The following is a 24,739-nucleotide window of genomic DNA, read 5'->3' on the forward strand; positions in this document are numbered from 1 at the left end:
GGGGACTGAATGAGAGTCCGATTAACTATGTTCCTTACTACAGAACATTATTGCTACATCAATATAATTCTGAAGGAAGATTCCTGTTGCTTTTGTGTCTGCCAAAAGAGGAACAGCAAATTACTTAATGATATATTTTCTCATTTCATTGTAATTTCTATAGCCCTTTTATGGTGGCATTGATAGTGTATTGACAGTAAAAATTGAGGTTTGTGTGTATTTTGCAAAGGCAACTATGACCAGTGACTGTTAATTTTACTTTCCACCCTCCTACCTAGGAATTACTGATTTACAAGAAACTAAAGCACCATGGGGGATGATAGTGAATGGATGAAATTACCCATTGATCAGAAATGTGAACACAAGGTAAGAAGATTGTCTTAAACTGTAACACAGGTTAAGACAAGATTGAGTGTATGTTAGCTGCCAAACTTGTTAATGGATAACGTCAAAATGACTTGTGTATACACTAATCTTTTGGGCGGAGTATAAATAATAAATTATTATTATTAGAAATTGTTTGGTCTTTTTGTATAATTATTTGAAATGTTTGATGTTCTTCTGCATGTCTTCTCAAATGAGACAGGTTTGCTCACTGACTTGCATTGCATGTGACTTTGCTTCCATCCATAACGGAAGACCAGTTTTACAAATACTCTCAAAATCAGTTATAGAGGCTATAGAAAAATAACTACTTTGTTTGATTTTTGTCTTATGGGGTCACTGATAAATGTTTAACAGAGCAAAATGGAAATGGCTGGTAGTAAATATGTCCGTTATGTGAGAAGCTATAGAAAAAAATTAGGTGCTAGTTCTCACTTGCTGCTTTTATTGTTCTAATAAAGGGGGGGGGGCTATTCTTTTAGAGAGTTAACGTCTTGTTCAAGTTAAGCAGAAATCTTCCTGATATCTTTCTATTCTAGTTGTGGAAGGCTAGGTTAAATGGCTATGAAGAAGCCTTGAAGCTGTTTGAGAAGATAGATGATGAGAAGAGCCCTGAATGGTCCAAGTATCTTGGACTTGTAAAGAAATTTGTGACCGACTCTAATGCAGTTGCTCAACTGAAAGGATTGGAAGCAGCCCTTTCCTATGTTGAAAATGCCCATGTAGCAGGAAAGTAAGTTACTTGGTGTTTGCCTTCACTCCACATTTTCTAGGAAGGAACTCTATCAGCTCTTGCCTTGCTACAAATAATTCACCAGAGGAAGCATTAATTGACTTTGACTTTTCTTGAGACTCTAGAAATGCTCCTATGAAAACCTCATTTTTTACCTATTCTCCTTGTAATCTCCCTATTGTAAGATTTTGTTGCTCTTTCATAATTGACCCAAAATTTCATTCCTTTGTAATAAATGCATGCGTTCAGATTTGTATCTTACACACCTTTTAACAATAGTGTTACTTTTCGGTATACTTTGAAAAGCAGAAAAAAAGTTTCAATCGTAGACAAAGATTTGGAATTAAAAGGTACAAAATCCAGTTGCAGTTTTTAAGCGAGCATCACATTGCTGCTGCCTTACATCAAGTGGTTTATGGGTAGCCTTAGAGCTGCTAGTCAAGCAGAGAAAAATTAAGTGATGCATATACATGTCTGTAAACCAACATTTGACATGTACTCTTGAATGACAAGGGATCCTTATATTTCAGGGCGATCTATTTGCCTGTTGCTTAGGGTTGGAATGAGTCATTAAAGGACACTTCAGATACACTTTGCATGAAAATTGTCTGTGATCAGAATAAATGTTTAAATGGCTACCTTAGGTCATTTAACAAGATATGTAAGAGTCCAGCATTAGACTGAAGAACATGGATGGAGATTAAAGCTGTGATTTGTTTGGAGTAGAGTGCATTCCTGTACATACAACAAACAAAACTTAATTCCCCCAGGGAACAGAATGGTTAATGTTTATGTGACCTAAAAGTATTGCCTTCTTCTTCTTTTTTTAAAGAACAACAGGAGAAGTGGTGTCTGGAGTTGTAAATAAAGTGTTTAATCAGCCTAAAGCTAGAGCCAAGGAGCTTGGCACAGACATATGTCTTATGTTTATCGAAATCGAGAAAGGGGAGATAGTACAAGAAGAGCTTCTGAAAGGCTTGGACAACAAGAACCCCAAGATCATAGTTGCATGTATAGAAACACTGAGGAAAGCACTAAGGTAAGTTAATCTGAAGAAGCTGTCCTTCCAGCCATGTGAGGAGAGGGGTGTTTGTGGTGATTAATAGAATTTGGTATTGGTATCTGAGAGTGCACTGAAGCAATTATAACAAGCTACTAGAACAGAGCAATACACTGAATTGTATGACTCTTGATGAACTCTCTTGTAGCTTACTGCGCTGCCAAGGAGAGAAATTGATCCAATTTAACAGATGGTTTCCTTAAAAACATTCCTGCTGGTAGCATAATTGTTCAACAATTGCTGCTTTCAGATTAATAAAATAATTGTTAAAGACAAAGCAAAAATATTTGTCCAGAATCAAAGAAGCCATGAGAGTGTCACATGCCCATAATGGCTTTGAACTTTAATACTAGCTCATATAGCATGCTAGGTCACTTTTTTAAAAAAATGTGGTTTCAAAAGTAGTTTGTGACTTTAAAAATGAGTAGCTCCCACTTGATCATGTTGTGGATGCATCTAAATAACTATTCTAATTCCTCTCTGACTTCTTTGGTTATATTTTGTCTATTAAATAATTGCAAGTCTAATCACAAATACTCCATTTTCAAAGTGTTTTTAGTGAAGGAATCCATGGAAAAAACTAATTTCCATCTTCAGTACTGTTCAGTCTTGCACCATTCATATGTTCAGATACAGAGATTGTTAATAAGCAGTTGATTATAATCCAGGTATCTGAATTATTGTATATATACTTGATAGTTATAAGCAGGATTATTGTAGTTGCTGCTAAATTAATCATTGCATGAGCAGAACTTTACTCACATGACATTGATTCAATCCATTGCCCATGTTTGTATGACTCAAAAGTAGGCAAACATGAAATTCCATAAGAGGGGAATGCAGGGAATCCAGTTTAACAACTATGTGCATTTAAGGCTGCAATCCTAAATACAGTTAGGATTGAATTTGTGTGAGAAATTCTTACAAGTGCATCTAGTATTGTGTTGTGCATTGTATTCAAAAACTCACACACTTTTCAAATTAAATGTTAAGAGAAGGTTTTACATATTGGCAGTTTAGCATGAGTAATCTCAGACTAACAGTGATTGAAATTGTTGCCAGTACAGATCTGCCAGATGAAAGAGCTAGTATACATAGTTCTCCTATTATAATAACATAAATAAGCCATGTTCTAATGTCACAGTAAGACATAAACCATTATGTCCCTTTGTCAGATTTGGGAACAGCAAACCATGAACCTTGGGCTTAGTGTAACATGAAAACCAGCCCTCATTGTTAGTTTTCTCCAAACAAACCAGTACTTGTTTGTTTGGAAGGAACAATGAGTGCTGTTTCGCACATTACGTTAAGCCAGTGGTTGTGGTTTGTTGCTCCTGGCTCAGTGAGGAGATTCAGCCAAGTTCACAGCTCATTCACATGAAACCATGGCAGTGGCTTACCATGATGTGCAGGCAGGACCTAAGAATAACCGAGTCAATGTGCATTATTTATTTAATTATTTATTTATTTGTCTTGCATTTCAGTGAATTTGGTTCAAAAATAATCTCACTGAAGCCAATAATCAAAGTGTTGCCAAAACTCTTTGAGTCTCGAGAGAAGGCTGTTCGAGATGAAGCCAAACTTCTCGCTGTTGAGATCTATCGGTGGATAAGGGATGCTCTCAGGCCTCCATTACAGAATATAAACTCTGTTCAGGTAAGCTTGGCAAGTACTGTTTTCTAGCATTCTTAGTGTAAGTAGCCGCCCACCAGTAGATCAGGGTATATTTTTGTTACATCTTTTGGCCTGAGCAAAAGGGAGGAAATGAATAAATCTTTAACCTAAGCATGAGGGAGGGCTGGGGTTTACCCAGAATTCATGTGGAATCTTTCCAAACAAGATGCTACTTCACATTGAGGCTTAATGTGACCAGGTAACCATGTCCCTTTCTTTAGCTTTAAGCTTCAAACGGTAGAGTATCTCCCAGACCATGTTCTAAGTATGAAGTGGCTAAGTAAAAACAAGAGAGGAGGTATATTTGAACCCCAGTGGTGTATCTGTGTTTTCATTGGGCTTTCCCCCCTTTAAGTAGAGGAGCAATTCATAAATAAGAGCACTATTATCCAGTAAGCAAAGGAGATACTTGGAAGTAGGGTCTCGGTTTTAGGGAAAGTAAAACTGTAACTGAAGACAGGAGTGCCTGGCGTGTTCTGGTCCATGGGGTCACGAAGAGTCGGACACGACTAAACGACTAAACGACAACAACAAAACTGTAAATATTGTTGTACTAGGGGCTGCCAACCCCATACCCCCACATGTGGCCACCTCCTCTCCTCTTTACATCTTGCCCATCTCTTTGCCAAGCCCCACACAGGACACCCACATCTCCCTTCACCTCACAACTTGCCCCAACTCTCACTCCCTTTTAACAAACCACTCTCTGAAACTCCTCTCACCCTTCTTTAAACAGCTGTTCCTTAAACTTGCCTGCTTGCTGCTCTGTTGTTACATTGGCCTTAGGCAGCTACACAAACTTCAGCATGACAGGCTTACAAATTTATTATATAATAAGAAATGCCCACCAGACCCTAGCTTGAACTGATGTTTAACTAATATTTTCCATGAGAAATCTCAGATGTAATATTTTGCTGCATGTTTTTAGATCTGTCTCAACATTTTTATCTATTTTTAAACTGGCAGATAAATTCACACATTCAAGTGAAGTCACAGCATTGTATAATAGATTTATCACTTTTAGCTTATGCCTGCATTGTTAGCTGCCAGACTTGATAAAATGTTGCATAACTGATGTGATAGTAATTCATATGTTCAAGTTAGCAAGTAATAACTTGAGTTTGGAATTGTGTTTGACATGGTCCAAAATTTGTCAGCTCTCAAATAATGAATGTCATTTTCTTGTCTTAAGTGAAAGTATACTGCTGTGAATCCCCTCCCCTTAAGACAGAGTTTTAAGAGTCCGCTGCACACTAATTAATTTCCCTGAATTTAATTTGGTGAAAAAGCAGTTAAATTGAATCTAGGTAATGAAGAGGTGTTAATGATCTTCTGCTCTAGCTTTCCTACAGTAGCTCGGGATTATGGCAAGGTTAAGGAACAGTTTTACTTGTGACAAGGGAATGCACACATATCAGTAGGACATTTTGTGTTTTGATTCTTGCAGTTAAAAGAGCTGGAAGAAGAATGGGTTAAACTACCGGTATCGGCTCCCAAGCAGTCACGGTTCCTTCGCTCCCAGCAAGAAATGAAAGCAAAGTTTGAGCAGCAACAGGCAGCTGGTGGAGATGCAGATGGAGGTAACTGTTGACTTGGGACTTCACAGTAGATAACTTTGCTGACTAAGAATCAGATGAAGGTGGTCAAAAAACATAAGCTGGCATAAAATGTTGATGCACATCAATCTCTAGGAAAAGTCATTGATTGCAGAGTTAATACTCTGCTTCACAGCTTATTATTTTACATATAATAAAGTAAAAAATGGTGACATAATTAGCCCATCATGGACTAGTGCCATGCTGTTTTTATTGAAATTATTTGTATGTTTTAAACGTATTTAGAACATATTATAGCGTATGTTTTAAACATTTTTTAAAAATTCTATTGATGTTTAATCATCTTTAAGCTTTATTGCGTCTTGTCAGAGAAGGCGGAGGATAAAATATATATAATAACAGTGTCTGGCTATATATACTAACAATTCTTTCAATAGGAGGAGATGATGGTGATGAGGCTGTTCCACAGGTGGATGCCTATGAACTTCTGGAAGCTGTTGAAATTCTCTCCAAACTTCCTAAAGATTTCTATGACAAAATTGTAAGTGGTGATTCAGTTAACCATTATTCCTTCTGTAACCTTAATAATAAATGCACAAATGAATAATCTTTTTCTGAACCATAGACACTAAACTATCTTCCCCATTTTCTTTCACAATTAACTGTCATGTTCTATGTATCTACAAAGCAGCTTCATTTTTCAGCAGTCTTAATTAAAATGGCTTCATGTTCAGGGACATTAAAGTATTTGGTGGGAACTCCTGAGCTGTCATTGAATGAAAATAATAAAAGTGCTTTTATTATTGTTTATCTTGGGTTTCTACAAGTGTGTGAAGGTGCTTCTCTTGTACACAGAGATGCTGCCTCAGCACAAAAGCGCATCATGTCCAATAATGCATATACATAGACATAAATCATGTTGTATATATAAGGCTACATGTTTTTCCAGAAACAGTGCACATCTATTTGCGTCTATGTCTGCTGGTGGTAAAAGTTTTCCCACAGCACACATAGAAAAATCTATACTGTCAGTGTAAAAAACAAATGGCTGAAGAAGGCTCTGCAAGTGTTCTGGTTAACCTTACAGGATTTGCAACAATTTCTGAAGACCAAGGTATATATAATTTTTATGTTTTGCATTGCAGGAGGCCAAAAAATGGCAAGAGAGAAAAGAAGCTTTGGAAGCAGTGGAAGTGCTAGTTAAAAATCCCAAACTTGAAGCTGGAGACTATGCAGACTTGGTGAAAGCTCTTAAAAAGGCAAGGACCTCTCTAATACCCAAATAGTCCTTTCCAAGCCAAATACGTGGCATCATTATTACTGTATTTAAAAAGAGGTTTGATAATTCATTGGTTAACACAGAGTGTGATTATAAAGTTCATTCATGGGATTGATTTGATCATGTGACAGTGTTTGAATTGCTGGAATGGGAACAGAAATGCTGACATTCAAATATGTGGGAGTGCACTTGATATAGGTGGTATAAGAAGGGGTTGGGTGGGGAAACGCAGTGTCTAGTATGGTTCTCCTGAGTCTGCAGAGGTATACTGCTTCTGCTTGTTTAGACATCCCATCCAAATAATCTGAGATCTCAGACTATTGGATTGTAATGTTCCTATTCCCCCACAGGTTGTTGGAAAGGATACCAATGTAATGTTGGTTGCTTTGGCTGCCAAATGCCTTGCTGGACTGGCTACTGGTCTCAGGAAGAAATTTGGACAGTATGCGGGTCATGTAAGTATGCAGGTCACTACACAGAATACAACTATTATCTGCAGAATAGAATATCTGAGGTTAGCACTGGGCTGTTACTGGCTCCTGCTGCTTGAATATGAAACTCTTCTGTTAAACTTCTAACAAAGTGAGATGAAAAAGAGCATCTACAGGAAGGCTTCCCCACCTCGCTTTCCCTCTTTTTTAAAGGAAAAATAAGAGGACTTCTTAATTTTTAAACTTATTTTAAAGGGCTATCTTGAATAGGCTACTCGCACAGTGTTCCTTGAAGTAGTACAAGTTCAGTGTGTTTGTTTTTCTGTGTATGGGGCAAACAGGAGTTTCCTTATTGTGCACTCTCCTAGAGCACAGTGGGAAATCAAACATTAATTTCAACTTCTTAATACCTTGGTAACAATTTTTATAGGTTGTCCCAACTATCTTAGAGAAGTTCAAGGAGAAAAAGCCTCAGGTCGTACAAGCATTGCAAGAAGCCATTGACGCAATCTTCCTGACTGTAAGTGCATGGCTAGTAGTGTTTTAAACAAGTTTAGCAGACCATGGTTTCGCCAGAACTAATATCCTTTAACCAACCATTCTAGACCACGTTACAAAATCTAAGTGAGGATATATTGGCTGTGATGGATAACAAAAACCCAACCATCAAGCAACAGACATCCCTCTTCATCGCAAGAAGCTTTCGTCACTGCAATTCTACTGTCCTTTCTAAGAGCCTGCTGAAACCCTTCTGTGCTGCGCTTCTCAAGGTAAAAAAAGAAGTTCTTAGCATTGTAGAGGTCTTTGTTTGGCTGAAAGTAGTATGTGGAACTGGAGAGTGTTTCTGTAATGATTCTTGTGCTGGGAATCACAACAATCACGAACTGTTTCGTAGAAGAATTTGATTTCAACCAGGTAGGAGAGCAGGCACCTTGTCTTAACTCTGGAGAAGAAAGGAAATCATAGAATTGTAGAGTTGGAAGGGACCCTGAGGAGAGATGAGACCGGTATGAGAGCAGTAGCTCTCCAAAGGAAGGAAAGCCAAAATAAGCCAAATAAGCTTTGTAGCCTTTAACACAATTGCTTTTTTGTGCTTGGTTTACTATGAAAAGGGCTTACACATTGTGCATGCTTACAATAAAAATCCAGGGCTTAAGACAAATTGTAAGAATCAATGCAGTTAATAATTTCTGTCCTTTTGCTGCAATGCTTAATAATAATAATCAGTGGTGGAGCATCATCCATTTTTTTTTTGGTTAGATTACTGCAATATGTTATATGTAGGGCTGCCTTTGAAGATAGTTCAGAAGCTTCAGCTGGTGCAGAATTTAGCAACCTGGTGCTCACCAAAGCAAAACAGCTTGAGCATATAACACCAATCCTGGCCTGTCTGCACTTGCTATCAATTGGTTTTTGGACCTAATTCAAAGGGATGCTCTTGACCTATAAAGCTGTATATGGCTCAGTTCCCCAAGGACCACCTATCACCATATGAACCAACCCAGGCTCTGCAGTTGTAATTTGAGGTCTGGAGGCTTGACTGGTGCCAGGCAGAACTTTTCTCTATAACCAGACCTTTGACCTTTAACTACATGTGGTGTTTTAGAAGTGGGCATGATTTTTTTAATGTATCTTTTCCCCTGTGGTTTTAATATATCAATGTAGGATTGGTCCCCCCCCTTTTTTCTTTTTCTTTTTGTTTTGTTTGTAAGTCGCTTTGGGTTACCTTGGGCAAAATAAAAAAATGAAGATATGTAATAAATAATAATAGTGTGAACAAGAAATCTAGTTGGCAAACTCTTCAGGTCTTGTGTTTTTGCTACAGCACATTAATGATTCGGCTCCAGAAGTTAGAGATGCTGCATTTGAAGCCCTGGGTACTGCCCTGAAGGTGGCAGGTGAGAAAGCGGTGAATCCTTTCCTAACAGATGTGGACAAACTAAAACTAGACCGGGTAAGTCTCACTGTTTGACACTGAATCATCAGACTTTGGCAGTTTCTAAAGACATCAGCATTGGGGAAGGCCTGTACATGGGCTTTAGGCCACTGGTGGGGAACCTCCACAGTTCGGGTGCTGCATTTCGGCTTGTAACCAACTTTCATGTGGCCCATGCTCTGGGGCCTCCACCCCTTCATTCCTGAGCCTTTCCCAGCAAGAGACAAGCAGTACATAGTGATGGGGAAGGAGCTTCTTTAGGAATGAAGGGGGAAAAGATGGTTAGACTTAAAGGAGCTGTGCTTCCATGTCCATGAACATCTTGTTCTCAGTGCAGAATTTGCCACCTCTGCCTGAAGGAAGCTTTCAAGGAGGCAAAGTCTTTTCTTTTCCATTCTGTTGAGTTTTCCTGTTGCTAAGTGGCCCTTCATATAAAAAAGTTCCTTACCTCTGAGACTTCACTAAGCTTCTTTGATTCCTCTATTTGCTTTAAGAGTGGCTGGGGCAAACCAGTCAGATGGGTGGGTTTCATATAAGAAATTATTATTATTATTATTATTATTATTATTATTATTATTATTATTATTATTATTATTAACGTTATACAGATAACACCTCAAAGTAACAAAATGTGTTAGCATTCATAAGAAGCATTATAAGTGAGTCTTGGAGGCTTTAATGGTTACATACTGAAGATTTATTGTAACTCCTTTGATCTTCTGATCTGTCCACTAGATTAAAGAGTCTGCTGAAAAAGTGGAGCTGGCTGGTGGTAGTAGAGCCAGTGGAGGAACCGATAGAAAAGAGAGCAAACCTGTTGCTGGGAAGGCTCCAGCTCTTTCAGGGGCTGCAGGGGACAAAGATACAAAAGATAGTTCCAAATCTGGTGCACAGAAAAAGGCACCTGCGGCTAAGGTAAGGGAAACTTAATCAGTTTAATTATTGAGTAGACCTATATAAAGAACTAATTCCATGTTCACAGTGAGAAAGTATACCAGCTGCATTGGCAAATGAAAAAATAGGGAGCCAGATGTTTTTTCCCAGGGGAAGGGAGTGCTCTATCTTGGGAGCTACAACAGATATTGGATCATATGGACATAGACTGACTGCCCTTTAATAAGTATTGATGTAAACTATTTAGGGTATTTAAGGGTAATAACTGACACTTTGAATTGCTATCAAAATAGAATTACTTGTTTTGGTACAAAAAAGGGAAACCATTGCTATTGAATTTTGCACCAAATGAAGTATCCAAATGCATCTTCGAATACAGTCCCAAGGAAAGTTAATTACAGTATTCCAGTTGGTGCCTATTGTCACACATACCTTAGTTGTATTGATATGCCATCAGCCTAAAACATCACATTTCGATGCCTGAGTATATGGGAAAACCAGAAATGTGATGTAGACAGATGCTAGTCTTTTGAGAAAAGGCAGTCTGGAAAATGAGAATCCCTTTCTTTTTTACTTTTCACTCAATTTCCTACCCTCATCCCAACAGCTGGCGTGGTCATCATTTTAAAGCATCAATCCAAGCTTTGCTCAAGTTAATTCAGAACTTTAACTGACTTTACCTGCTGCTTTCTTCCTGTGTAGTCTGGTGGCCCACCCAAGAAGGGTAAACAAGCTGCAGCTGGTGGGGCAGGAAGTACTGGAACAAAAGGCAAGAAAGGATCTGAAGTAAAGGAGATATTTGAGCCAGAACTCTCGGTGGGTGCTTCATCTGTGTTAAAATTCAGTGTAAAATGCTATTTTTTAAAAAAATACCTGTTCTTTATTTTTTCCCTGTGAAGGGTCAAAGCTCAGTAGTAGAGCATCTGATTTGCATGCAGAAGGTCCTGGGTTCAGTCCCTAATGGCATCTCCCCAGATAGTACTGGGAAAAGGCTTCTGGAGAGCTGTTGTCAGTCAGTGTAGACAGCACAGAGCTGGATAGACAAAGAGGTTTGATTTGGTACAAAATAATGTTCACATTATTTGAGTTGCTGTTAGGTCTAAACAGAGTGATATTTCCCTAGAGTAAGTCACAAAATTAGCAGAGGCAGCCTTTTTTTTTTAAGCCAGGTATAATACTTTTGTTCTGCATCTAAAGATGCAGCTTATGAACATGCTGAAGAAGAAAGGGGGAGAGAACATAAAGGGATTAGAGAAGGCCAGAATGGGAATTGTTTGCTAAATTACATAGTAGTAGTATTCAGGATCAGTTGAAATGTTCTAGCCATTTGTGTGGACACCAATTTTAGGACATTTTAAAAGCAGTCTTGTAGTTTATGCATCTGCCTATCATGGATGTGAAATGGCTTGGCTATTCTTGGCCCAAATAAAAGGGAAAGCATCAGATGTTTTATAGCAGTCTTGCAAGGCACAAACCTAAAGTTTGTGCACCACAAGTACAGTTCAGTGTAGTGTTAATTATTGCACCATTTTGTACAAGTGCTCTCATGGGTATGGTTTTCTTTTTAATTTAGGTCCCTTGGCTATATAAAATATGCTGCAGCACAAGAATAAGCTACCAAAATAAGAATTTTTTCCTTTTCTCTTTCTGTTTGCAGATAGAGGTTTGTGAAGAGAAGGCTTCAGCTGTCCTACCAGCTGCTTGCCTACAGCAGCTAGACAGTGGCAACTGGAAAGAAAGGCTTGCTTGCATGGAAGAATTTCAAAAGGTAATCAAGTGTGTGGTGTTTTGGAAGTTAGCCTGAATCAGAGAAGTGGTCTCTTGAGCTGTAAGCACCACCTGTTCATAGTTTTTGAAGTCCACAGAAACCCTTGGGCATCATACTATGCTTCATAACCTTTCTTACTAAATGCAGAGTTTGTTCTGATGGGACATGCAAACATCTTTTTCAAAGCTAGAACACTATTTCTGGGAAATTGCATTTCCCCCTCTATCAAACATCCCTCTTCAAATTCATTAGCTAGTCTTGTAGCTTCGCTGATGGAGAGCTGTGAATTGCTCCTTCCCCCACACCTTTGCTTAGGCTATTTCAAAAAGAGTTACATTATTGTTCTGTTTTGGTGTGTTATTTCCTCTTGAGGCTGAGTATTCCTTGCTTCTGCAGTCCAGCAAGTACTTATGAAGGGTTTAGGGCAACCAGTTTTGAATCCCCATATGATGTTGGTCCCATCATTCCTGCCCATTGGTCACATTGGCTAAGGATGATGGGAGTCCCAACAATAATTATCTTCCTCTCTCCCCTGCTCACCCTTGGTATCTTGCTATCCTATGTTCTCCCCTTGATATCTGTGGAACACACATCTCACCTGTTCATGAACACTTTAAACCAGCCCACACTGTTAGCTTTACAAAGATGAAACCAAAGTGATGGGGTTGTATGATGAAGATTTGTTACAGTCTTCATCTCAGTCAGCATATACATTATGTGTGTTTCAAAGTCATTTTGACTTTCCCTTTCCTTAAGATCACAAGGGGAATGGGGGAGGATATTTAAAATCCTGGCTTAGAATTCAAAATCTCCAAAACAGAGAAGCTGCTTTTGATAATTTTCATGTGAAACTTTTAAAATTGAAAACTCCCCTTCCTAAAATGAAGGGAATAATAGATACATCTCTTGTTAAGATAATAGATTCTGTGGATGCTAAATGGAGACCTGACTATAACTTGAAAAAGAGTTCCCTAATGAGTGCTGGATTGTATAATGTTTCACATTTTCTAGATTTTAATTATCATCTTCTCCTACTCTCTAAGGCTGTTGAGCTGATGGATAGAACTGAAATGCCTTGCCAGGCTCTGGTAAGGATGTTGGCCAAGAAACCTGGATGGAAAGAGACCAACTTTCAGGTAAAGCAACACTGTTGTGCTATTAATGGAGCTACTGCTAGAAAAAGCTGTAGCATTAACTACTGTAATCTTTTATAGCAACTGAAGTCCAGCAGAATTACATTGGTGTTTAGGAAAACGTTGAGAACTATTCTCTTCAGAATAGTATGCTGAATCAACCAAATCAGACCTGGGTACATACAGCCAAAGCTACGAGGCATGGGCTGAAGCTACATTCACATCCTTTATTTTTCCTATGCAGGTGATGCAGATAAAACTTCACATAGTTGCTTTGATTGCTCAGAAGGGAACCTTCTCCAAAACATCTGCACAAATTGTGCTGGATGGTCTTGTGGACAAGATTGGTGATGTGAAATGTGGGAACAATGCAAAAGAAGCACTGACAGCAATAGCGGAAGCATGTCAGTTGCCTTGGACTGCTGAACAGGTATGTGGAAGGCTAACAATAGTATGAAACCAGTTTTTACATGTTTATCTACCTTTTCTTTCAAATCAGAACCAGTGAAGGCGGTGACAGTCCTGTGTGAGTGTCTGGAGGTGGTTGGAGGATGGATGGCGGCAAACAGATTGAGATTGAATCCTGACAAGACAGAAGTACTGTTTCTGGGGGACAGGAGGCGGGCAGGTGTGGGGGATTCCCTGGTCCTGAATGGGGTAACCGTGCCCCTGAAGGACCAGGTGCACAGCCTGGGAGTCATTTTGGACTCACAGCTGTCCATGGAGGCACAGGTTAAATCCGTGTCCAGGGCAGCTGTGTACCAGCTCCATCTGGTACGTAGGCTGAGACCCTATCTGCCCGCGGACTGCCTCGCCAGAGTGGTGCATGCTCTGGTTATCTCCCGCTTGGACTACTGCAATGCGCTCTACGTGGGGCTACCTTTGAAGGTGACCCGGAAACTACAACTAATCCAGAATGCAGCAGCCAGACTGGTGACTGGGAACGGCCACCGAGACCATATAACACCGGTCTTGAAAGACCTACATTGGCTCCCAGTATGTTTCCGAGCACAATTCAAAGTGTTGGTGCTGACCTTTAAAGCCCTAAACGGCCTCGGTCCAGTATACCTGAAGGAGCGTCTCCACCTCCATCGTTCTACCCGGACACTGAGGTCCAGCACCGAGGGCCTTCTGGCGGTTCCCTCACTGCGAGAAGCCAAGTTACAGGGAACCAGGCAGAGGGCCTTCTCGGTAGTGGCGCCCTCCCTGTGGAATGCCCTCCCACCAGATGTCAAAGAGAACAACAACTACCAGACTTTTAGAAGACATCTGAAGGCAGCCCTGTTTAGGGAAGCTTTTAATGTTTGATGTATCACAGTATTTTAATATTCTTTTGGAAGCCGCCCAGAGTGGCTGGGGAAACCCAGCCAGATGGGCGGGGTATAAATAATAAATTATTATTATTATTATTATCGGTCGTTTATTTTAGTTAGTCTTACTGCCATACTCTTGTGGCTGCATGAGTTCTAGCTGTATTTTCAAAAGCAGTCATTCAATCAAAGCTCTCTTCATTCAGTGTTAATAGAAGTTTTTTTCTCCTCCGTTTTACGTTGTCCTCCTTTTGAGACTAAATTATTGGGAGCAAGTCGCTGATACCACAGGAGGGGAAAGTGCTCTTGAGCTCACAACCCCACTTGCTGGTTTCCCACAGGCATCTGTTCGGCCACTGTGGGAAAAGAATGCCGGCCTAGATGAGCCATGGGCCTGATCCAACAGGCTCTTCCTATATTCTTAAGATAATTGCAACCAGTTTGTGTGGCCATGTGCCATAAACTGCCTTCCAACCTTTTCTGTCTCATGGGCGGCTTAGGTGAAACTGTCAAAGGTGCCATTACAAAATGGTTGCTGCAGCAGTATGGCTAGCCTCAACATGACTGGTTCATGGGTAGACCTAGATTGCTCTGTTCATCCACCACCGTCACACTCCCTGTACACAAAACAAAAGGCTTCTGCTTACCATGTGCAGCAGCTGATATCTTGTTAGCAACCGAACTGCCCCATGCTGCTTCCTCTGACTCCCCCCAAAAAGCCTTTTTGCAAAGCATGGGCAGCAACAAGCCAGATCACCAGGTTGGAGGGACAGGGTGGTGCGGAGGTGGGGGCCAGGTTTATTTTCACCAGAGGATAAAGCTCTGGGGAAAGGTCATTGCTTCAGATTCTTCCAGCCCACTGCACAGCTAAGCAATGGCAGGTGCAGGAAGTAGAGGTCTTGTCATTTGGCTAATTTTCTTTTTAAGGCTTTAAAAAATCCAGTAGAAGGGAGTGGAGTGCCTCTTGGGTGCTGTTTGCAATCTCTGTAAGTGTCACTGCACCCATAGGTATCATGTCTATTTTAGAAGGTTGCATGTTCCTGATTTGTGGAGGTGGGTAAAGTCTTACGTTTTCATTCTAGGTAATGTCAATGGCCTTTTCTCAGAAGAATCCAAAGAACCAATCGGAAACCTTGAATTGGCTTTCAAATGCAATTAAAGAGTTTGGGTTTTCTGGGTAAGTTTTAAAATACTAGAATAAAGAGCTTTAATATAGAGGAGCCATTTGACTCATAGATCAAGCACTACAGTCAGTTATTGTATCATCGGGCATCACCTAAAATGGGTGGAGAACCTCAGGCCTGGGAGCTGAATATGGCCCTCCCAGTTTTTCCATCTGGTCCTCTGGACTCGCCCCTGTCACACACCCTCTTCCTAGGCCACATCCTTCAGCAGACTTGTGTTGAGTATATTTGTCTGGCTGAAATGTGTCTTTGCATCCCCCATGTGATAATTCTTTGTTGTTTTCCTGGCATTTCCAGCAGTCACTAGGATATTCTTGTTGGTGTTATATTTCATTAATCTGGTGTAATATCATTATTTTATAACAATTTTCTTAAATTCAGGCTTAAGGAGAACCTGTGGGATTCCCTTTAATGTTTGAAGACTCCATCATTACCCCATGGTTTATTAAGTTTCTATAGCTAAAGAATTTCTGGTTGGTTCCTGTAATTCAGTTATAGACTTACCTGGGTCAGAGAAACTACTCTGGAATTAACTACAGGCTTATCTAGAGAGATTTAAGATGGCTAATAATAGTCAAATGATGGTCAGAAAAGACACATGGCCAATAACTTTCTGATTCTTAACATCTAACCTTTGAAAAGTAGTGACAGTAAGGTGAGGCAATGTAGTTGTTCCAACTCTGAAAGAAAGTTGGAACAGGAAAGAGGTTTTTTTTCTTGCCCTACCTTCCATTCTTTTGTTGGACTGACATCTAGTCTTTCACTAAAAACTAAATACATCGGGCCTGTTTACCCACTATTTCCCCTGTCCCACGTTTCCTGTATAATGTGCAAATTCTCAGCAAGGAAGCTTCAAACCACCTGCCTCAGGAAAATGGAACTAGTTCAGTTCTCACGATTATCAAACTCATTTTTTTGTAGGTGCCATTTGAATTGCAATCCCATTGTGAAAACAGACAAAATACATTGTATAAATAAAAGCTGAACAGAAAACTAGAGGTTTAAATTCATTGGCAGTTGCTTCTTACAAATTGTTCCAAAACAAACAAGTAGCTGTCCCGTATCTTGCTACTTTATATGCATTGTTGTGCTGCTTTCAACTAACCTGTGCGTTCTCCCCCCCCCCCCCGCCCAGATTGAATGTAAAGGCTTTTATCAGCAACGTTAAGACTGCTCTTGCCGCTACAAATCCTGTGAGTAAACTTCTCTTCAAACTTAAGTTCTAAATACAGTCTGAATGGTTGAAATTGAGCCTTTCTTTTTCCTATTTGACAGGCGGTGAGAACATCTGCAATTACCTTATTAGGTGTCATGTATCTGTATGTGGGGCCCCCTTTGCGGATGTTCTTCGAGGATGAGAAACCTGCTCTTCTTTCCCAAATAGATGCTGAGTTTGAAAAAGTAAGCTTCTTCCAAAGTGCTGCAAATGATTGTATTCAGCAGCTTATTGCACCAATTTAGGAGCCTTAGCTTGTGTGACTTTCAGTTAAGATTGTGTTGTGCAAGGATGTGAACCAAGATGATGTGACTGTCTAACCACTGCTGACACCCACCCCCCAAATATGCATTCTCTTTTGACTTTTCAGATGCAAGGACAAACAACACCTGCTCCAACTCGAGGCAATACCAGACACGTGGCTGGCAGTGGAGATGATGGGGAGGAAGGAGATGAACAAGAGGATGCAGGAAATGATGTTGTGGATCTCTTGCCAAGAACTGATATCAGGTTTGTATGGCTTCGGCATGCCGAGGACAATTTTTATAGCTACAACTTCAACATGCAAATTTATAGTTACTCATCTGTAAGCTATGTTGTAAATTTGTATTCTCTGTATGCACTGTTAAGATACTTATAGTGTATTTCATCTTACAGATAGGTAGCTGTGTTGGTCTGCCATAGTCAAAATAAAAAAATTCCTTCCAGTAGCACCTTAAAGACCAACTAAGTTAGTTCTTGGTATGAGCTTTCGTGTGCATGCACACTTCTTCAGATACACTGGTGTATCTGAAGAAGTGTGCATGCACACGAAAGCTCATACCAAGAACCACCTTAGTTGGTCTTTAAGGTGCTACTGGAAGGAATTTTTTTATTTTGTATTTCATCTTGTTTAACAGAATCTATAATCTGAGGTGCTAACTCTTCCTTTTCTTTTTAGTGATAAGATCACATCTGAATTAGTGTCTAAGATCGGTGATAAAAACTGGAAAATCCGAAAGGAGGGTCTGGATGAAGTAACGAGCATAATTAATGAAGCCAAATTCATACAGCCAAACATAGGCGAACTTGCACCTGCCCTGAAGAGTCGTCTTAATGATTCCAATAAAATCCTGGTAGGTTATGTTAAGTTGTAGAATTGAAAATAAACTTTTTGTAGCCTTGTCATCTTTCAGTTATGAATACCAGTTTCATTTAAATCTTTCATGGAGGATTGAAATGACAGTGTTATCTAGTATGACATTTTAATGCAATTTAATCCCTTTCCTACAGTAAGGAGCTCTAGAGTTCTACAATTGCTAGTTTGTCTATTGATGTTGATGTTCTTTTGGCACAAACAGTGGAAATGGTACAGCTATAAATATACTCTGTGCACCTCAGAGAACCTGCTCTGTTGCTGTCAAAGCAGAGGAAATGCACTATTCTACTGAAAGAACAACATTAGTACAATTGAGCTTTGTTAATCCCTTTGTTGCACATTCTCCAAAGCACAGCTGGGCAGATTTCATAACTCCCTGTTAATGGTGCTTCTGTTTGTCCTGAAAGTCTACTACAGATGATCATGGTTCTGTGATTTGAAACAAATGCAAATTTAAATTACAACACTACTTTGATTATAAATGCCCATAAAATATGTGTGTTCGTAGCTTTCCCTACAGTTGCACATGCCGTTTTCCATGTATACACAGCTGTTTTCCAGTGTGTGGACAGTAATTTAATTATTTTGTTACTTTTTCTGCTTCTTATCTATCAAAAACAACAACAACAATAAGTCTGTCTAAACGGGCATCTGTTTGCAACCAAGTTCCATATGCAAGAAACTGCCTAGACTGCTTGGTTTTGTACTTGCTTGGAATAGGCCTTACACTTAAATCAGTCTTTGGGGAAGCCAGAATGTGCTCACCACCCTATGATATGTTCGTTGCTGGTTTTTAAAGTGACCTGTCTTTAAGGACCCTGAATTGCATAGCTCCCTGTTATAATTGGAGAGAGGCTGACGGAGACAGCAATTAAGAAAGAATACTTGTGAGAAAGTACCTGAACTCTGTGTTTTACTGTTGTGAACACACACACACACACAGTGCGGCGGGGGGGGGGCAGCTTGGAGGCAATAAGGAGAGGGAATGCTAACCATTCCACAATGCTTGATTGGAACCAGTATCCCACAACTGATCAGAAAAAAACCTACAGTGGTACCTCTAGTTACGAACTTAATTCGTTCCAGAGGTCTGTTCTTAACCTGAAACTGTTCTTAACCAGAGGCGGGCTTTTGCTAGTGGGGCCTCTTGCTGCTGCTGCACTGCCGGCACACGATTTCCGTTCTCATCCTGGGGCAAAGTTCTCAACTCGAGGTAACTCTTCCAGGTTAGTGGAGTTTGTAACCTGAAACGTTTGTAACCTGAGGTGTTTGTAACTCGAGATACCACTGTATTTCTATATAGATTCACAACTCTGCTGGCTTTTATTGTAAGGGTACCTATACTATCCAGTCATTTGACCAGCATGGGATCACCAAATGGCTTAAAACCTTAACGTTCCAAAGCTCCCATGTTCACCTCACTTCAAATAATCTAGGATGTGGCAGACCCACATGGCTTTAGATTCCTCAATTCCTTCTTTCTCCTATGTAGTCATCCAAGGAGGAAAACAGTTCACAGAGAGAGCAAGAGATATGGTCCTACCTCTCTTTAAAACCTAAAAACCTTGATGATTAGAGCTCCACAGACTTGGGCAAATCATGAATGACAAAAAGCCCTGGAGTAATCTAAGCACCCTTCTGCTAGTAACACTTCAGCTAAGAATCCCAGGAAAACGTTGTCGTCCCTCCCCCTTGTGTGTGTCAGAGAGAGACAGGGAGAGAACAATAGATAGGATTGACACCCAGGGAAGTAAACATACATCAACATTTCCAGTTTCCTCTTTTTCTGATGTTTAGGTTACAAGTGTTTACATAGCAAAAAACCCACAACTGCATTCAAGAGGGAAATGTTGCAACCTCAGGGTTTGCATAACTGCAATAATTGGGGGGGGTCACAAAGGGGAAGGAACCCCCCAAATCATCTGAATGAGGGCGGAGCATCCAAAGTATCCACAGAATACTGATTCATCGCAGAAAATCAAGAGAAGGGATTGAATGTTGTCACTGGGCATGTGAATAGTAGCACTCCACAATGCAACATTTTATTATCTACAAGTTAGAACATACTGCTTCACAAGCTTCTGAAAAAGAGAGATATGACACAGTGGATCATTAAAATGGCCAGAGCAGGTAGACTAAGACAATTTCAGAGTTAAAGTTCATGTGTTTCTTCTGTTTCCAGGTGCAGCAAACCCTGACCATCCTTCAACAACTTGCTACTGCTATGGGCCCAAATATCAAGCAGCATGTGAAAAACCTGGGCATTCCCATCGTCACAATTCTTGGAGACAGCAAGGTAGACTCACATATTTCTCAGTACCGCCTGTCGGAATGAAGGCTATTTGAGACCAAAATCACCTTGTTTCTTGTTTGAATATGACCTCATTTAACACTAACATATACCACTGTCCCTTATTAAAGTTACTGTCCTCCTCCTCCTCTCTGTAACCACCAGTGTTGTGTGGTGTTGGGAAGCTGGGAAAGCAGTGTGGCCTTATTAGCTGTGTATAAAGAGTGCTGTGCAGAAAGAGTGCGGGGTGGACACACCCACCACTGGCATGCAGCGCTGCTAATATTGGATAGCATTAGTATACTCAGGATTCAAAGCTTTGTGTCTCTGTTGTGGGAAATGTACACTTTTTTGTATGTGCTGTAATTTCCACGTCAAGAAAGAGGTGTAAGTTGAATATTTTGCTGAGTTCAGGTGCTGTCTGTCCACAAAACACTTAGTGTTTTGAAAGGTCACATTAGCACTAATCCTCGTTTGACATGCACCATGGTTCCTCGTTCAGCAAGTGATTAGTGCATGGAAGCTGAGTCAGGGTGAGAAGGTTTGAGGTCAGTTAGGGAAGAGTGGGGAGTACAAGGAAGACTAAATTCCTTTCCTTCTCCCTCCAAAATTACTTTGTAAGTATCATACACAAATGTGTTAGACAGGTAGGAACTCCTTATAAAAGTCATGGAATTTTTTAATGGCTTTCCACTTGGGCTTGTATCATGAGAAGCCATTGTTCCCTGACCCTTGCAGTCTTTCAAGCAATCTGTGTACTGTAATAAAAGTACCTTTAATGGGAAATATGGAGGGAGAGAAAACTATTTGCAAGAAACCCCCCCAAACCTTGCTCTGTTGATTTTCTTACCGCTGCTGAAGTTTAGCATGTGTAAATCTTGTTTTTTTCTTCAGAGTAATGTCCGAGCAGCTTCTCTAACAACCGTGAACGCCTGGATAGAGCAGACAGGCATGAAAGAGTGGTTGGAAGGCGAGGACCTTTCTGAAGAGCTCAAGAAGGAGAATCCTTTCCTAAGGCAAGAGGTAAAAGATTGTTCCATGTAAATGAACTTTGCATTTATCCTTTGTCAAGAGAAACTGAGAAAAGCTACTTTATATTATGTCAAATTAGGTGGGTAAATTATATATGTAATGAGGCCTTTCTTTGTATTGTACTTTTGGATGCTCCAGTTCCTTTTAGTGTCCCAAGAGTGGCAAGTATCAAATAGGAATTTTCTGAAGCAGTTTGAGCGTTCATTATTTTGTTCTTGAACAAACTGTAAACTTGTACCAACAACTATTGTGTTTCCTGCGCACACCTGAACTCTCTGCAGCCCATTTCGAGAGAGGGGGAGCAAAAGTGGAGGCCTTGCTCTGTGAATGGAAGTCTGTTCCCCTCAAGTGAGCAGGAGTAAGCCAGGCAAGAGTGGATTATTCCCCTAAACCAACTACACCAGACAAGATCACAACACACAGTAATAGTGATGAATATCTCAGCAATACCTTTCTCTCCCCTTTAGCAGTTACTTTTACCCCTCACTGCAGTTTCAGTCATGCATGTTCATATCTTCTGAACTGGGAGCAGGATATTCCTATGACCACAACTAAATAAACTGTGTCATCATTTGGTTGTTACATTTGAGAAATGTTCTGTAGGACATGGAATAAGATTTCTGGGAACCTTCTGAAAACATTAGATCGGCAGAAAATGAGTGTACTTATGTCTATAAGCAGGGATTCCTGTTTATATCCAAGGTGTATTGCTTTCTGCAGAATTAAGGGATCTTCTTTCTTTTCTCCCAGCTTTTAGGTTGGCTGGCTGATAAGCTCCCCACTCTCCGCTCTGTTCCATCAGACTTGGTTTTATGTGTGCCTCACCTATACTCTTGCCTTGAAGATCGAAATGGAGATGTCCGTAAAAAGGCACAAGATGCTCTGCCATTCTTTATGATGCATCTAGGCTTTGAGAAGATGGCCAAAGCCACTGGCAAGCTTAAGGTATAGCAAACAAACAAAATAGCTGAGTACAAATGGGGTGGGTGGGTGTGTACATCTGCATATGTCTCTCTGTGTGTAACATTTGCTTTATGGGAAATTAAACAATGGAGAAAATATAGTTCAGTAGTAGAGCATTTGTTTTACATGCCAAAGTCTTGAGATCAATCCCTGGTTTCTCCAGGTAGAGCTGGGAAAGAATTCTCTCTGAAAACCTGGGGTCAGTATAACCAATATTGAGCTAGCTGGACAGATTTTCTGATTCTTTATAAGGCAACCTATAAAACTGCAAATTAACAACTTTGTACATTGGATGAAGCATATTCACAATATCGTTGGTACTGGGACTGTGATCACTGTCTTCTTTCAACTATGTTGACCCCCAGATGACTGTTAAGAAAAAACTGTTTTCCATGTATGTAGTGACTTGCAAAATAGGAGGCATGTGCCATTAGGTGCCTTTTAAATTCTTTCTTTTGCTTTCTAGCCAACTTCCAAAGACCAAGTACTGGCCATGCTTGAAAAAGCCAAAGCTAATATGCCTGCCAAACCTGCTCCACTTTCCAAGGCATCTTCCAGAGCAGTAGGAGCTGCTGCAGCCAAATCTCAAGTTGCATCAGGTAATCTTTCTTCATTCCATTGACATCCCACATTGAACAAACCTGTATTTTAAGAGGAATAGAGGTTCCATTATATTTACAAACCAGGTTTGTCTACAGATAGACACTGCAAAATCTAGGAGATTATAAACAGGGTCCTACTGAAGTTCCTTGGGTCTATGGAATAGAAGCCTGTAATCACAATCTTATGGTCATTATGTGCTGTCTGGGCAAGGAACAGTCATTTTTATTTCCACAGTGGTTTCACATTATAAAATAGAAAAGGCTTTAGTTTTTCTCCTATCATGTTTCTACCCATAGTATCGGAACAAAAGACCTGGGAGACTTACAAGTGGCTTGGGCCTATGTTACCCTCAGAATATGTGTAATTTGCAGGAGGTCTGTTTTGGTCAATTGACAAGAACAATTTCTTTGCCTATCTTGGAATACTAACTTAGTAAGCCAACGCTAAAGGAATGGTTCCCCCACCTTTGTATGGATAAGGAACATTAAGGGTAGAGCAACTCTAAGCACTCAGTCAATCTTAGATACTTCTGGATGTACAATTTGCTGCTTCAGCAAGATCCAGACAAAAAGTTTATATTGTTGATTAGTGATGGTTTCCTTCCTAATAAGAACCAAATTAATGCCTGGATTCAAAAAGGTACTTCTCAAGGGTTTGAGCATGTCTAGTATGGATTAAAGAGTGTGGATTCTTTGAGCATATTTCTAAGAAAGATGATGTAAAAATTCTGACATAAACAGAACATTGCAAAGCATTTGTGAAAGTTGCTTTTAAAAGTAGTTTGCAATGTGACGTGGTGCAAGCTGAAATCTGCTTTATCTGGGGGGAACTTGTTGCATGCTGGGTCTGTTTCCAGCCTTATTGTGTTGTTAAAATTATGTTAATCTGAAGGTTCTGGTGAAGATTATTCGTCCAGCACCATGGAGTCCAAGGCTGATGCCAAAAAAGCCAAAGCAGGAGGAACAGCCCCCAAATCCAAGGTAAATTCTACTTCAGCACAATGGAAGTGGTCTACAAGGTTGAAGTCTAGGAAGTTTCATTGTGTTTGTGTATATTTTACATTTAGTGTAAACTATATGGAGATTTGATAATTAAGAAGTTTAGCAATCCTGTTCTATAAAATAAACAGTTTTGTGGTAATAATGTGCTCTCTGTCTGGAGCAAAATCTCAAAATATATTGAGGGTGGGGTTTGTTTTAAAAGGAGGGGGGAGGACTGGGTAGCTGTGATATCCAGAGTTTTTGAAGAGCCACTAGGAATAATAGATATTACTGGACTGAAAGGGACCCATCTCATTCCATGTTAGGCCAGATTTGTATGTCCATTTACGTCCATACTACTTTTAGGAGCTGCTTATTGCGAGTGATGGGAGCTCAAGTTGGTGGGCAGAGCCAGAGCTGATGGTGGAGCACTTTTTCACTCTGTCTCTGCTGCCACCATCACTCTCTTCCTCTTCCTACCCTGCAGCAGCACTCAAGTAACCTTTCCCCCCTAAGCCTAGTGCTTCCCCTCCTCACCCCACCCTGTAGTAATGAGAATAAACAATGAGTGAAAGAATGGGAATTTTATCTCCAAGTACAATTGCCATGTCAGGGATGGTGATTTGGAAGTGGGGAGAAGGATGGTGATGCACAGGGAAGGTTTAATCCTCCCTTCCCTGTTAGGCAGTTAGGGTTTTAAAAAGTCCCAAATGGGTCCTTTTTTCTAAACCTAATTGCCACGAGGAGCTGAGGAGAGGAGTCTGTGGGCTGACTGTTCCCCAGTCTTACCTTTAGATGCATTGTAGTTCCTATTTGGAGTTTGTAAGCAAGTACGGCAGGCTTGCACATAACAAAGAATGGTCCATATTTACCTTATGCAGCACTCAGAGGGATTAAAAATATTGTTGATGTGGCATACACCAGAAATATAATGGTATGATTTGGAGCCTGCTATTAACCACTGAGCATTTTATGACTTATTTCAGCATTCTGATGCTAATACAAGCCTCACCAAAGGCAATAGCAATCTGACAAAGAACAAGCCTACCAAACAGGTAATAAGTGGGTATCACCTGTGACTAGTGCACTGACCAGGAAGGAAATCTCGCTACACTAAAAACCTGCGCACTATGGTGGGCTTTTTCTTCATAGTACTAAAATATACACCTGAAGGC

At 40.2% G+C, this 24,739-nt stretch overlaps 1 protein-coding gene across 4 annotated transcripts in view; it reads left to right on the top strand.

Annotated features, from left to right (window-relative positions):
• The first annotated feature begins 273 nt into the window (after positions 1-273).
• Positions 274-24,739, top strand: part of CKAP5 (cytoskeleton associated protein 5) — a 45,360-nt gene continuing 20,894 nt past the window's right edge. For 3 of the 4 annotated variants that reach the window (XM_082223207.1, XM_082223208.1, XM_082223210.1), the window contains exons 1-27: positions 274-366; positions 924-1,117; positions 1,950-2,156; positions 3,662-3,833; positions 5,299-5,431; positions 5,845-5,948; positions 6,553-6,666; positions 7,037-7,141; positions 7,548-7,637; positions 7,723-7,887; positions 8,943-9,071; positions 9,789-9,968; positions 10,650-10,763; positions 11,605-11,715; positions 12,759-12,851; positions 13,093-13,278; positions 15,241-15,335; positions 16,478-16,535; positions 16,618-16,743; positions 16,929-17,068; positions 17,499-17,673; positions 19,879-19,992; positions 20,881-21,009; positions 21,769-21,963; positions 22,448-22,580; positions 23,476-23,564; positions 24,551-24,619. In XM_082223207.1, the coding sequence (XP_082079333.1) occupies positions 310-366; positions 924-1,117; positions 1,950-2,156; positions 3,662-3,833; positions 5,299-5,431; positions 5,845-5,948; positions 6,553-6,666; positions 7,037-7,141; positions 7,548-7,637; positions 7,723-7,887; positions 8,943-9,071; positions 9,789-9,968; positions 10,650-10,763; positions 11,605-11,715; positions 12,759-12,851; positions 13,093-13,278; positions 15,241-15,335; positions 16,478-16,535; positions 16,618-16,743; positions 16,929-17,068; positions 17,499-17,673; positions 19,879-19,992; positions 20,881-21,009; positions 21,769-21,963; positions 22,448-22,580; positions 23,476-23,564; positions 24,551-24,619 (3,477 nt within the window). In that variant the 5' untranslated portion in view covers positions 274-309. The remainder of the gene's footprint in view (positions 367-923; positions 1,118-1,949; positions 2,157-3,661; positions 3,834-5,298; positions 5,432-5,844; positions 5,949-6,552; positions 6,667-7,036; positions 7,142-7,547; positions 7,638-7,722; positions 7,888-8,942; positions 9,072-9,788; positions 9,969-10,649; positions 10,764-11,604; positions 11,716-12,758; positions 12,852-13,092; positions 13,279-15,240; positions 15,336-16,477; positions 16,536-16,617; positions 16,744-16,928; positions 17,069-17,498; positions 17,674-19,878; positions 19,993-20,880; positions 21,010-21,768; positions 21,964-22,447; positions 22,581-23,475; positions 23,565-24,550; positions 24,620-24,739) is intronic. The other variant, XM_082223209.1, reaches the window with a different exon arrangement.

This window comes from Podarcis vaucheri (assembly GCF_965113315.1).
Source record: "Podarcis vaucheri genome assembly, chromosome: 1".
NCBI classification, from domain to species: Eukaryota; Metazoa; Chordata; class Lepidosauria; order Squamata; family Lacertidae; genus Podarcis; species Podarcis vaucheri.